The sequence below is a fragment of the Canis lupus genome, chromosome 7, assembly GCF_011100685.1.
Source record: "Canis lupus familiaris isolate Mischka breed German Shepherd chromosome 7, alternate assembly UU_Cfam_GSD_1.0, whole genome shotgun sequence".
Classification (NCBI taxonomy): Eukaryota; Metazoa; Chordata; class Mammalia; order Carnivora; family Canidae; genus Canis; species Canis lupus.
In genome coordinates this window covers 20,269,353-20,282,537 of record NC_049228.1, presented here as the reverse complement: position 1 = coordinate 20,282,537, position 13,185 = coordinate 20,269,353, and the positions used below count along the sequence as shown (strand labels likewise).

Sequence of the window (13,185 nt, the reverse complement as noted above, 5' to 3'; positions counted from 1 at the left end):
AGCCTCCCTGCATGGAGCCTGCTTCTGCCTCTGTCTGTGTCTCTGCCTCTCTCTCTCTCTGTTTTTCAAGAGTAAATAAATAAAATCTTAAAAAAATAAAAAAATAAATACCTTTGAATGAATAATCAGTATTACTACTAAATTATTCCTATGCACTACGCTGTTATTGTACTATTTTTTTTTTATCTCACAGGATTTTGTTAAAGAATTAATTGAACGTGAAATAGATGGGCCTTTTAGAAAGGAGGAAGAAGAAAGCACAAATGATTTTGAGATGGAAACAGAAAAAGAAGAGGTAAGATGATTTAGTATTATGTTTTCCTTTCCTTCTATATTTTTGTATTTTTATTTTTATTTGTTTTAAGATTTTATTTATTCATGAGAGACAGAGAGGCAGAGACACAAGCAGAGGGGGAAACAGGCTCCGTGTGCAAAGCCCGATGCAGAACTCGATGCCAGGGCCCTGGGATCATGCCCTGAGCCAAAGGCAGATGGTCAACCACTGAGCCACCCAGGTGCCCCTCCCTTTATATTTTTAAAGAATATGTATATAGGTATTGAGGCACCTGGGTGGCTCAGTCAGTTAAGTGTCTGACTTTTGATTTTGGCTTAGGTCATGATCTCAGGGTTGTGAGATTGAGCCCCATGTTGGGCTCCGTGCTGAGCATAGAGCCTTCTTAAGATTCTCTCTCTCTCTCTCTCTCTCCCTTTCCCTCTGCACCTCCCTCTACTCATGTTCTCTTTCTAAATGAATAAAATACATAAATAAAATCTTAAAAGAATATGTATATAGGTACTATTGAAAATAGGAATAGGTCATCTGGAATAAACATTTCAACTCCCTCCCCTTTTTCATATAGATTTAACCATACCTGAGACATCCTTATCTCTTCATTTTGCAGGGTCGGGTTGTCCTTCTTTTCGAAATCCAGTCACTTTCCATCAGCCTCATTCACACTGTACTCGTATTACATACACAGTCCACCTCTCACTCTGATGTTGTTTCTTTGTCCTTACATTACCAGATTTTTCAAATAGTAGTTTAAAGTCTATGTGTCCACTTCTTTTTTTTTTCAAGTGGACTCCAACATGGGGCTTGCACTCACAACTCTGAGATCAAGATCTGAGCTAAGGGGTGCCTGGGTGGCTCAGTCAGTTAAGCATCTGCCTTCTATGTGGAACGAGATCCCTGGGGTTCTGGGATGGAGCTCCTCGTTGGGTTTCCTGCTCATCAGGGAGCCTGCTTCTCCCTGTCCCTCTGTCCCTACCCCTGCCCATGTTCTCTTTCTCTCTCTCACTCTCTCAAATACATAAATAAATAAATAAAATCTTAAAAAAAAGAAGATCTGAGCTGAGATCCAGAATCATATACTTAACTGATTGAACCACCCAGATGCCCAGGTACCCCTGTGTTTTCTTCTTCAGTTCCCATTCTGGGCTGCCTTTCCCCCTCCTTCCAGGCCCATCTCCACACCTCCCTTCTCCTTACCCTGTCTCTATGCCTGCTAGAGCATTCATAGTGATAACAACCCTTCCTAGGGCACTTGTAGTAATAATGAAAATACAATGATAACTACCAATAATTGAGTGTCTACCGTGAGCTACATGTTTGCACGTGTTATCTCTTATCTACACAACTTTAAGGTAAAAATGATAACCCAATTTTACAGTTAAGTAAATTGAAGCTCAGAAAGGTTGACTGACTTATCCTAAGTCACAAAGCTGTAAGTGGCAGAACCAGCATTCAAAACAGATTAGTCTGGCATGAGAACCTTGCTACTCCCTGGATTGACTACTACTGTCTTCAGCTCTCAAAACTCAAGATCACCTCTTGATCCTGATGTTTCTTCTCTGTGAATAGTTTAAATGTTGGCATGATCCCAGGCTGTGACCTAGGTCCTAGAGTCACTGTACATGCTAGATGGCAGAAGAAAAATCTTATACAATACCTAAGCCTCTTTTGACCAGCATTTTCTGTTTTATTTCTGGTATAGTACGTGGCATAGTGAAGGCGCAGAATAAATGGAAAACAGTGTTATCCAGCCACTAAAGTCTGTTGCATCTTTTAAATGTGTTATGCATTCCCTCTTTCCCTCCTTTTCTGGCCTTAGTTCTGGCCCTCTCCTCTCTATGTTACAAACTCTTGTTCAGTCTTCAGATATAACTTCCTCTGTAAAAAATTCCCTAAGTGTCGAGGCAGAAACTCGGGCCCTTTTCTGGGTGTACACAGCTCTGGGAACGCACTTCTTTGCCAACACTAATCATGCATACCATAGTTATTTTCTGGTCCATCTCTCATGTGCTCTGAATTCCTGGGGTTGGGAAGAAATCCTCTTTGTTTTTCTCACACTTGTCTCTCCTGGTCTCCATTTCCCCATCCCCGCTAATTTCTCACACAGTGTTTGCTGTAAGTCTTGGAAAATGACTGAAGCAAATGGAAGATTAAAAGCTCCAGGCAGCTTGGCATGCTGCTGTGTCACACTGCAGCTCACTAATTGGCCCTTCGTGTTTCTGTGCCCTAGAAGCCTTCAACATCTACAGAGGAGGAAAAACTCATTCGAGTAATTGAAAAAGATGAAAATGTTCATTCCAAGCCTCTTTTTGGAGCAGATGTGTTTTCTTCCTGGGTATGTATCTGAAACCCAAGTAGGAAATTCAAAGAGAAAAAAGCTAAGAAATTTAACATTATGTAAAAATGATACCGATAACATGTCTTTTGGCTCCAGGAGGACCAGGAGCTCCTACATAATACATTTTTTCAGATTATTTTTTTTTCCCAGCATCATCCCTAAAAATTCTTGTTTTTTTGGTTTTATTTTGTGTGTATTTTACCATAACTTTATAAAAACTTCTCATTCTCTTCTTTAAATCTCATTTTAAAATCAGCATTTCAATTGCCTTCATTAATTTAACAATATCTTGGTCAAAGTTTGACCTATTTATTTGAATGTATTCATTCTGCAGACTCTATTGAGAGTTGCAATAAGCATCTACCTCCAACCACAAGAGTTACCGGGAAGTTGGAAACCTTTGGAAACTCAGCAGGAAAACAGACTTAACATTCTTCCACAGAAAGTTCTAGGACCTCGGTAGACTTCAGTCAGTTCTAGAATGATATGTCTCTCTGTAAAGGATGTCATGCCTTCATCCCATTAATCCCCTGAAATGGTATATAACACTTTTGTGTTTATGTTTATACTGTGTGTTTCCTTGCAAGGGCAGGGTGTGTGTACCAGAAATCCATAGACTTACTCAGATTTTTCAGCCCCAAAGTTAAGAACCATTTCATTGTTAGAGATCTGATCCACTGAGTAGACAGTGGCATGTATTGGTGGAGGGGAGCTGTGGTGAGGGTAGCAGTGGACAACAGCTGGAGGACTGAGGCAGATTGCAGAGATGTGTGTTCAGGGAGCCTGTGGGAAATAGGCTCTACCTCTTATAAAAAGAATGAGGAGAAACATGTGGAGAGTCAGGCAGGCGCTGGCAAATTGGGATGAGACTAGTGCTGAGAGGGGTTGCAATCACTTTCTCCCCAAGTTATGCCTTTTCCACAAGTTTTTAATATAATATGTTAATCTATTGGTCTTTAAGACTGCATGAGGCAAGGATGTAAGAGTAAGCAGGGCTGTGAGACATGTAAGGGAAAGGAGATGAAGGGTAGCACCATTTAATCTGCTAACCAACCCCCCAATCCCACCCAGAGCCTTTCTGCCTCAGATTTTCTCCCCTGCTGTGCCATCCAGGCCAGGAGTCAGGGCTCAAATCTCCCTGATCCCCAAGCCAGGCAGGAAGCAGGCCAGAAAACAGCCTGTGGCCAGGGGAAAACCGAGGGCACGGTGCTTGTCTTGGATGGTGGGTGCCTCCTGCCCCAGGATACCCCCTTTCCATCTGACACAGTGTGATGCCATGTGACTAGCTCACCAAGGACGATGTGGCCCAGCAAGTCTGTCTGTCTCTAGGCTTTGGAAATTTGCTAATGCTGTGTCGTGACTGAGGATGGAACTGTTTATATTCTCATTGACTGTAAGGTCCACAGAATGGACGAACGTGCCAGCTGGATGTATAACTACTTCCGAGTTCCCGGAGGGAAAGAAGAATCACATCCATCCTATGGGTGGTGGCTTGAACACTCACAGCAGAAAGGGATCACCAGGTGGTCACACCGAAAGGGCCCAATCATACTAGGCCGGTAGAGACAAGGTTGATATTTGGGGATGTTGGTACCCAGAGGATGAAGATTCCTTTAACTGGCTTGTGAGGTCAGAGATGGGCAGATGTGGAGCTGGGGAAGGGCCGTCTTGATTTGGACAGTGCTGAGGGCCAGTAGGAGCTGGTGGGGCCTATGCTCTTTGTCCTTGTCATTCACAAAAAGACTGGGGCTCCCTGAGGGTGCTTGTGAGGTTTCAAAAGTTCTACTGTAAGTTTTCCCTGTACTTTTGTTTGCTTGTTTCTCCCCTTTATTTATCTCTTCTTTGGACAGACAGCTTCTTATGTTCCTGAGAACATAAATAACCATGTCACAGGGATACAGGTCCAAGGCTCCAGACCTATCAGGCAGCTGCATGCTCTCTTGCTGGCCTAAAAACACAACACCCCGGAAGCAGTACATTTGATTAACCCTGGGGAAGGAAAGAAAACAGGAAGGGATCGGGAAGCAGAAAGCCTGCAGTATGCAAGTATAACTTGTCACACCCCTGGGAAGTGAGTTGTAAAACTGCAGAGCCCGAGGAGTTAGAGGGGTCCCAGGTTTCTGGTGAGGAGTAGCTCCAGACCGCTAGAAAGCTCGGGGCCTGAGCATGGAGAATTCTAGTTACTCTTTGTATCCTGTCCTGCAGATGACTCTGATACAAGGTCTTCTGGGGGCTGAGATATATGAGTGACACCACTCAGCAGGAGTGGTGGGAAATCACCATCAGCTAGGGCAGACTGATAGCCTGGCCTCTTAAGCTTGGGCTTCATTGATACCATCACCTGATGCCCTAGTGTCCACCCTAATGGGGCTGCACCATTCAGGATCCCAAACACTCCTCAGTTACCTGGGAGTTAGGGCTTTATAGGAATTCCTGATGGTTGTACTCAAAGTGGGCTTGATGTATATAACATGGCGGTATGCCTGATTCACTGTGAACCCAGGTCCTGTTGGGCAGCACTGACTTTGCCGCTGCCCTTCCTGAGAGAAGGCCACTCTGCCTTCAGATGCAGCCCAGTTCAATCAGTTCTGGAAACTTGTGGCCCAGTACTGCTGGTGGCCCTCTCTGAATCACAATCATTCCGGCAGGACCAGCAGCCAGAACTGTTTAACATCTCATCTGGCTGGAGGAGATAGGGGATGATTAAACCGGTCAGCTCTCCCCGAGGCTACCAGAAATGCTCAGAGTTACATGGGCCCCTGTTCGCTGCTGCTTGCCTGCATGAGTATGGTTGCCTACAGCTCTGCTGCCCCTTCTGGCTCATCGTCATGCCATAGATTCTGTCTATTAAAGAGTTATAAGTGTATAAGGGAGATAGAAGATTTTGCTGGATCACCTGTGGACTCCCAAGGAAGGATGAACAGAGGCCAGACCTGGGGGCATCTAGTATTTTTAACATAAGATTAGACATTCTGCCCTTCCTTCTGTTATTGGGCTGAAGGTGGCCCTTAGAGGTCTTTGTTTCCCTCTCACAGTATCGTGTATACCAGAACAGCGACTAATTTACCTATTTTATTTATTTTATTTTATTTTATTTTATTTTATTTTATTTTATTTATTTTTTAAATTTACCTATTTTAAAACAGCAACTGGGAAGGGACCTTGGAATTGGTGGTTCTAGAAAATATGTCCAAAGCTGATGGGGCACTATGTCAGTGCTGAGAGTTGTATGCCACAGAGCTCGGCCTGGAGCCAGAGCCTCCTTAAGATAGTTCCAAACCTAGAGATACTGTCCAGTTGAGAGCCGATCAGTAGAGCCAAGCCTGAGGAAGACCAAGTTAGAAAGGCCAAGGACAGAATTGGAGTCAGAGACCAAGCGCAAAGCTACAGCAGATTGGCACGAACAAGGAAGGTCCAATGCCATGAGGCCTGTGTTAACTACTAATAGCCAGCCCACTATTAACTGGAAGCCTTACAGATAACATAAACAGTCAATCAACACATGTTTTGTATGTTGTTTGTATTATGTACCATATTCTTACAACACAATAAGCTAGAAGAAAGGATATGTTATTAAGAAAATCATAAGGAAGAGAAAATATGTTCATAGCCCTGGACTGTAAATTATCCATGTATAAGTAAGCGGACATGTGCAGTTCAGACCCATAGAGTTCAGGGGTACACTATATATCTGTTGAATGAGTGTGGAGAAAGTCTAAAGGCTTAAGTGTACACAGAGTACAGTTCTGATTTACTCTGATTTCTACCTATCAAGTTGTTTCATATAGCTATAAACCTTGTGTGGAATTCCAGTTCTAGAAGTCTCTGCTCTGAAAACTTTTCTTTTGAGTTCAAAGAACAAATAAGTTAGTGGCGTGTGCTGCATAGGCACAGCCACATCACTTGCTGCTCTTCCAGGCTGGACAATGATCACATTTACTTTCCAGACAAACTCCTCAAGAAACGGCAGCAAAACAGAAAGAGGAGAATAGGTGATGAGGGGGGAAATAAGAGAGTAGAAGAGTGAAGAGTAAAAGTGAACTTTTTTTTTTTAAAGTGAACATTTTTAACATAGTTTCTTTTCTCTGGTTTTCTTTTAGAAAAAGCTAGCATCGTGCAATGGGATGTGTGGTTGAGAATGAAGAGGCCTAGATGAGGGTTTTGTTTTAACCTGCTAGATCCTTCTGTAAGGATGGCAGGCTGCCTACCCTCTTTGAGCTCCCTTTCCATCAATAATGTGGGGCTTACTTTTTACATGCCTCAGGCTGGGAAGCATGGATAAATGAGTTTTTAAATACAGTTCTGGGCAAAAAAGGGTTTAAGGGGAGTGGAGGGTCCAGGCTCCCAGTTACGGAATGAATGAGTCACGGGGATGAAAGGAATATAGGGAATATAGCCAATGGCATGTAATAGTGCTGTATGGTGACAGGTGGTAGCTACACTTGTGGTGAGCATAGTATAATGTTTAGATTTGTCCAATCAGCATGTTGTACACCTAAAAATAATGTAACATTGTGTGTCAGCTATACTTCAATTTTTTAAAAAGTGCACAGTTCTGGGAAAATGTTATATTTATTTTTAAATATGCTTATAATTTTGGTTTTCTAAATACTTTCTTTTACCTTCCCTTTATTTTGTTTCATAGAATGTATTTAAAATCAAAATAAATGAAAGAGGTGTTTTTTTGTCATGTTTTCACTGCCTTGATGTTTATGAAGTTCCCTAAGGAACTGAAAGATCTGATTGGATTTTGCAATGTTATGAGCATAGTGAAGTCAATTATTAAGAAAAATATAATCTCCTTGATCATTATTTGATTTATTATAGGAACATGTTTACCCTTCTCTTTTATTTTTAGATCTTTTCTTATTTCTTTTTGTTAATATTGTTTTCCCTGAGTCTTTACAGTTCTAGGCAATTTTCTATCCACTTGTAATATGAATAATTTGAAAGATGGTATGCTATGTGCCACAGATAGTCCCTATTCTTTTTTGGTGTTAAGATTGTGCTTAATCATCTACTATATAAATATAGGTAGTAGAAAAAATATTCTGGAAGACTTGGTCTAGAACCTCCTGAAGAAGTAGAGGATTAATTGCTGGGATTCTCAGTTTATTCATCATGTACATTTCCTTCGTCAGAGAGAATCAGCTAATCAAGGAACATTGGCCCCAAAGTATCTTGAAGCAATGGCTATAATTGAACGCACACAGGAGAAGTTAATGTGAGTATGAGGCACGACAATGGGAATTACAGAGATTGCTGACTGGGAATTTTGGCTGAGAAATCCTCACTTCTTGGCTTACCTTTGTTTCTTCTGCTTCCCTTATTCTCACTAGTGGGATGAATATCTCCAAATCTTCTGCTGGAGGCAATGCATTCTGCCTTTCTCATAGGAACATCCATCCTCCCCCACAGTGGAGACGGAGGAAGTGAAAGTGTGTGTGTGTGCATGTGTGTGTGCGTGTGTTTGTGTGTGTGTGTGTGTGTGTGTGTGTGTGGAGGCGGGGAAAAGGGTGTTAGAAGTGACCTATCCACTGTGTTTCTAAGAGATGAGCTAGAGACATACATGGAACTGGGAGAAACTACTCTATGCAAGAAAGAATGCTACATAACCCAAAGAGTAGGAAGAGCGATATCGTTAGGATGGTTAAGAACGCTAAGAGAAGAGCATATCCATGTAGATATATAACATGTGCTCTAGGAATCAAGAAGCACATTTCAAACTGGTTTTCTTGATTGTAAAATCTGGTTTTAGAGATGCTGGCCAAGAAGGGACATTCTTGGATTTAGTTTGTTGGATCACATCAATGAAGACAAGCCAAGATTAGCTACTGAAAAGGAGTTCCTTGGCTATTGCTGGAGAATTCCAAATACCCAGAGGTCAGATTTCACTGAGAGATGATAAACATGTTGCATTCTTAAATCATAGCATGACTACCATGCTGACATTATTATCCAGGGTAGCATCCCAGACCCCAGTTCTTGGCTGAGGATGTATGCTGCTGCTTCCCTTATTTGTACTTTTCAGATGCTGTTAGCTAATTCTACTGCCTCTTCTAGACAATGAGTTTCTATATGTGAAAGATACTTTTTCAGACCTTTCCATTTTGTTGTGTTTCTCTGGACTCTATTCTCCACATCAGAGAGGTTGAAAACAGAGCCACACAAGCAGAAGAGAAGTTCGAGGAGGCAAATGAGAAACTTCATTATACCCTTATAAGAAATAAAGAACTGGAGAGGGAATTAGAGGATATTTTGATGAGGTCTAAAAAGAAGGAGTCTGAAGGAGGAGTAGAAGAAGAAAATAAAGGAGAAAAAGAAGATGATGAAGAAGAAGGCAATGAAGAAGAAGAAACCAGGCCACTAGAACATTCTCAAAAATCTCTAAAGAAAGGTGAGGTTTCCTTTATCACTTTTCTTTACTTAGGTTGTATTTATGAAACAAAACATGTTTGGGTAACAAATATCTTAGAAGAATATTAATATCTTTAATGCTGATTTACTGGTTCATATTTTTCATAGGAATGCACACACATCTAACTACATAACTGTCTTATTCAGACAACTCACAAAAAGAAAACCAAATGACTAACAATTGTGGATAATCAACTAACATAAGATACAAATTATACTTCTAAAACTGGCAAAGATTTTTAAAATCAAAAGAATATAATACTGGGCAGAAAGGGCAAACTGCTGGTTTGTTTTACAGATAATACTTGTGGGTGTACAGACATATAACTTTTTCAGAAAATAAGAGTATGTACAGATATCTCTTAAAAGCATGCATATACTTTGACTTTGACCTAATAATTTTACTACTGAGAATCTAGTCCAAGGAAATAATCCTAAGCACAGGAAAAAAGATTAATGCACAAAGATGTTCAGTGTATCATTGTATATAATAGAAGCAGCCTGCCTCTCCGAACATGGAAGAGAGGTTAAATAAATTATGTTATACTAATATACTTGAATATTATACTACTATTAAAATGGTTTATAATGACATGGGAAATTTTATTTATTTATTTATTTATTTATTTATTTATTTATTTATTTGTGTGAGAGAGAGAGAGAAAGAGAGAGAGATAGAAGACATGAGCAGAGGGAGGGGCAGAGGGAGAGAGAAACCAAGCAGACTCCACACTGAGCACAAAATCTGACACAGGGCTCGATCTCAGAACCCTGAGCCGAAACCTAGAGTCACCCAGGCACTCTGGACATTCTTTTTTTTTTTTTTTAAAGATTTTATTTATTTATTCATGAGAGCACAGAGAGAGAGAGAGAGAGAGAGAGAGAGGCAGAGACACAGGCAGAGGGAGAAGCAGGAGAGAGAGAGAGAGAGAGAAAGGCAGAGACACAGGCAGAGGGAGAAGCAGGCTCCATGCAGGGAGCCCGACGTGGGACTCGATCCCAGGTCTCCAGGATCACATCCTGGGCTGAAGATGGTGCTAAACTGCTGAGCCACCAGGGCTTCCGAACTCTGGACATTCTTATGTTTAAATATCAAATGCAAGAAAACAGTAATATGCCACTTTTTTAAAGCTAGAAAAGAGAGCAGAAGGAAATTGTATCCAAAATATTGATAAACATTGTCTCTGGTTGATGGAGATTTATGGGAAATTTTGACTTTGGTTTTTGGTACTTGTTTGATTTTCTTTCTCCCTTCCTTCCTTCCTTCCTTCCTTCCTTCCTTCCTTCCTTCCTTCCTTCCTTCCTTCCTTCCTTCCTTTCTTTTTTAAAGATTTTATTTATTCAAGAGAGGCAGAGAGAGAGAGGCAGAGACACAGGCAGAGGGAGAAGCAGGCTCCGTGCAGGGAGCCCAGTGTGGGACTCGATCCCGGGACTCTGGGATCATGCCCTGAGCCAAAGGCAGATGTTCAACTGCTGAGCCACCCAGGCATTCCCTTGTTTGATTTTCTATGACGAAAATAGTCACCATTATTCTATAGGAAAAGGAATTGAACTCTTTATTTTCTTACCTCTAATTAGTGTAATAACCTGCCCTCAAGCAATTCTCAGTATCCCCAGGATTGGAGGACTGTTTTTGATTTTTGCTTTCACCTTCAAACTGTGACCACAGTCTGTTCCCAGGACTACTCCTGGTGCAAGAGATGGTACAGGGAAGATAGCTACTTCTGGTTTTCTCTGTCAGCCCTACCTTCACCTGTATCCCCAGCAAAAGCAGTAGGTTGGCCAGTGCCCCACAGTCTCCCACCCAGATATGGTATATCTGTACTGTCACCATACTGAACTCACTTTCTCTCCTTCTGTTGACTCTCAACTGGTAAAATGCTAATTACTCCAAGTGTGAGAATCCTTTAACTTTAGGTTTAAATAATATGTGAGATAGTTTTCATGGATTAAAGAATTTTCATCTCACACTGTATAATTTTATCCTGTAGTTGAAAACTAGACTTTTTCCAGATTACAGAAAAATAAATATGCAAAAGGCCTACATGTTAAACTGGAGAGGTTACCTCAATATGTAATGAGTGACTTTATTTTCATCCATTTCCATAAAGATCTTGGGGGCAAGGTTAAATCCAGGATAAAAATATTAATAATTTTAAGTAGAGGGTAACTATGTACAGTTAGTCCACAACCTATAAACAAACAATTATCTACACAAACATAACCACCCTTCCCCCTCCTTCCAAATACCCCCTCAAAGTCATGGCCAAGGGGCTCAGAGGTTCTTTCTGCAAAGCGTAGGAGAATTGGCTCCTAAGCCAGGAATTTCCCACACCATGCAGGAGACCTGAACATTTTCCCCAGGAGATCCATAAGTTGGGCATTCTAGGGTTAGCAGGCAGCTCCTTTGAACAATGCAAACTCTCTAGAGCAACATGAGACTCATATGGGCATATGCAGCATAATGTTTGTGTGACTTAGAGCATGAGATCACCTTTCTCTTGAGACTTGTGCAGTGAAGGATGGACAGTAGTATACAGTAAAGGAGGGAGGCTTGTGGATGCTGGGCAAGGGGAAGATCTGGGCAGAGCAGAAGACATATTTTTCTTTTGTATCAGTATTTTTGATAACTAGCAAATCACTGTGCTCTGAGCTGTGAATGAAGACAGGAATTGAGAGGGAAGTTTACAAAGAATAGTGGCTTAGTCTCTGATCTCAGTGAAGCCTATGGTTAGGAGCTAGGAGGAGGGAGATACATTGAGAGCAAGACAAGGGCATAAACGAGATGACTAAATGTGGGATGGAGGTGGCAGCAGCCAGTGGGAAGCATTCAAAGTGAGAAGCTGGGTGGCATGGAGCAGCCAGGGAGAGCTGGCTTGTTGGCGGGAGGCCTCCTGCACCCATCCTGAAAGTCAGGGTTGAGTAGGGAGTGCACAGGAGAACGGGAGAAGGACCAGGAAACAGAACAGAAGTGCAGGACTGGATGTGGGAGGATTCTGGATACTAGCTCTATTTGAAAAAAAAAAATTTCCCACCAAGCTCAAGATATGCATAGAAAGGAAGAAGGAAAATTTTTTTTTTTCCTGTTTCTCTATTCTCCTTGACCACCTCTTTTCTAGGACCCAGAACTCAGGTTACTGATTGACCACACCTTACCTTTGGGAAAATGCATTCTGAATCTCAGGAACCAACTTAAGAGTCAATTTGGGGCACATTGCCTGTTTGTGGCTTGGGAGTTACTCAGGCAGAATGGAATTTTTAAAATACTTTGTAAAGTTAAAAGTCTTTAGTTAATATTAGGTACTGTTGCTATAATCCTCTAATTGTTTTTGTCTTTTCAGAGGGACAGCCCAAGGAGGGTCCTCTCAACCCTAAATCCAGAAGCCGGACTAAATCCAATTATAAGATCAAACTCAAGTAGCATCCTTAGAGTGCTGGGCTTCATCGTGGCTCCCAACATGTGTCTCAATTGGTGGGACTCCCTGTGCAGCAGCTACTGGAAAAGCTACGACATATGACCTAAGAACATTTTCTTTTTAAAAATCACAGTGATGGCTGTAGGATATAAGTGTATTAGCTTATTTCCCAGATTAAAAATAGCTTGTGCAATAGTTTCCTAGCCTTTTCAAGTGATTTCTAAACAGAGGTCTGTGGAAAGTGCCAGTTACTGTCAAGAAACTAGTGCTTTTTGAAGACTGAGTTCTAAAGGAGAGTGGCAAAGGAAAAGCAATATTTTTTCAATTTAAAAGAGAGGAGCCTAATAATACTCTTGGGTTTTGGTAGCATTTTCAGAGTTCTTATGATTTCAGACATTTTTATGATTTATTTGATTTTTAAAATAACCCTACAAAGTAGGTGGAGGAGATGCTGTTATCCCCACTTCTCAGAAATTGAAACTGAGGGCCCCAAATGGTTATGAGAATCCCCAAGGTCACAGAACTGATGGGTGTCAGAGCCTCCTGCTTACTGGATCCTGTGTCTGGATGTTTGACAGTGGTGATGGGTCACCAGGGCACTGCTCAGATAGTTTCCTTCACAGGGAAAGGATGGAGGATGTTACTGAAATTTAAGAATGTTGCTGAAGATTCACCCAGAATCTCCATTTTTTTTGCTTTCATCGCCTCGCTTATGGCGTTTG

General features: G+C 41.4%; 1 protein-coding gene across 7 annotated transcripts in view; it reads left to right on the top strand.

Annotated features, from left to right (window-relative positions):
* Positions 1 to 13,185, top strand: part of AXDND1 (axonemal dynein light chain domain containing 1) — a 106,376-nt gene that overhangs the window by 84,972 nt on the left and 8,219 nt on the right. For 6 of the 7 annotated variants that reach the window (XM_038542356.1, XM_038542359.1, XM_038542354.1 and 3 more), the window contains 5 exons: positions 194 to 295; positions 2,523 to 2,627; positions 7,772 to 7,854; positions 8,777 to 9,027; positions 12,389 to 12,658. In XM_038542356.1, the coding sequence (XP_038398284.1) occupies positions 194 to 295; positions 2,523 to 2,627; positions 7,772 to 7,854; positions 8,777 to 9,027; positions 12,389 to 12,468 (621 nt within the window). In that variant the 3' untranslated portion in view covers positions 12,469 to 12,658. Of the gene's footprint in view, positions 1 to 193; positions 296 to 2,522; positions 2,628 to 7,771; positions 7,855 to 8,776; positions 9,028 to 12,388; positions 12,659 to 13,185 lie in introns of those variants that run through there. The other variant, XM_038542357.1, reaches the window with a different exon arrangement.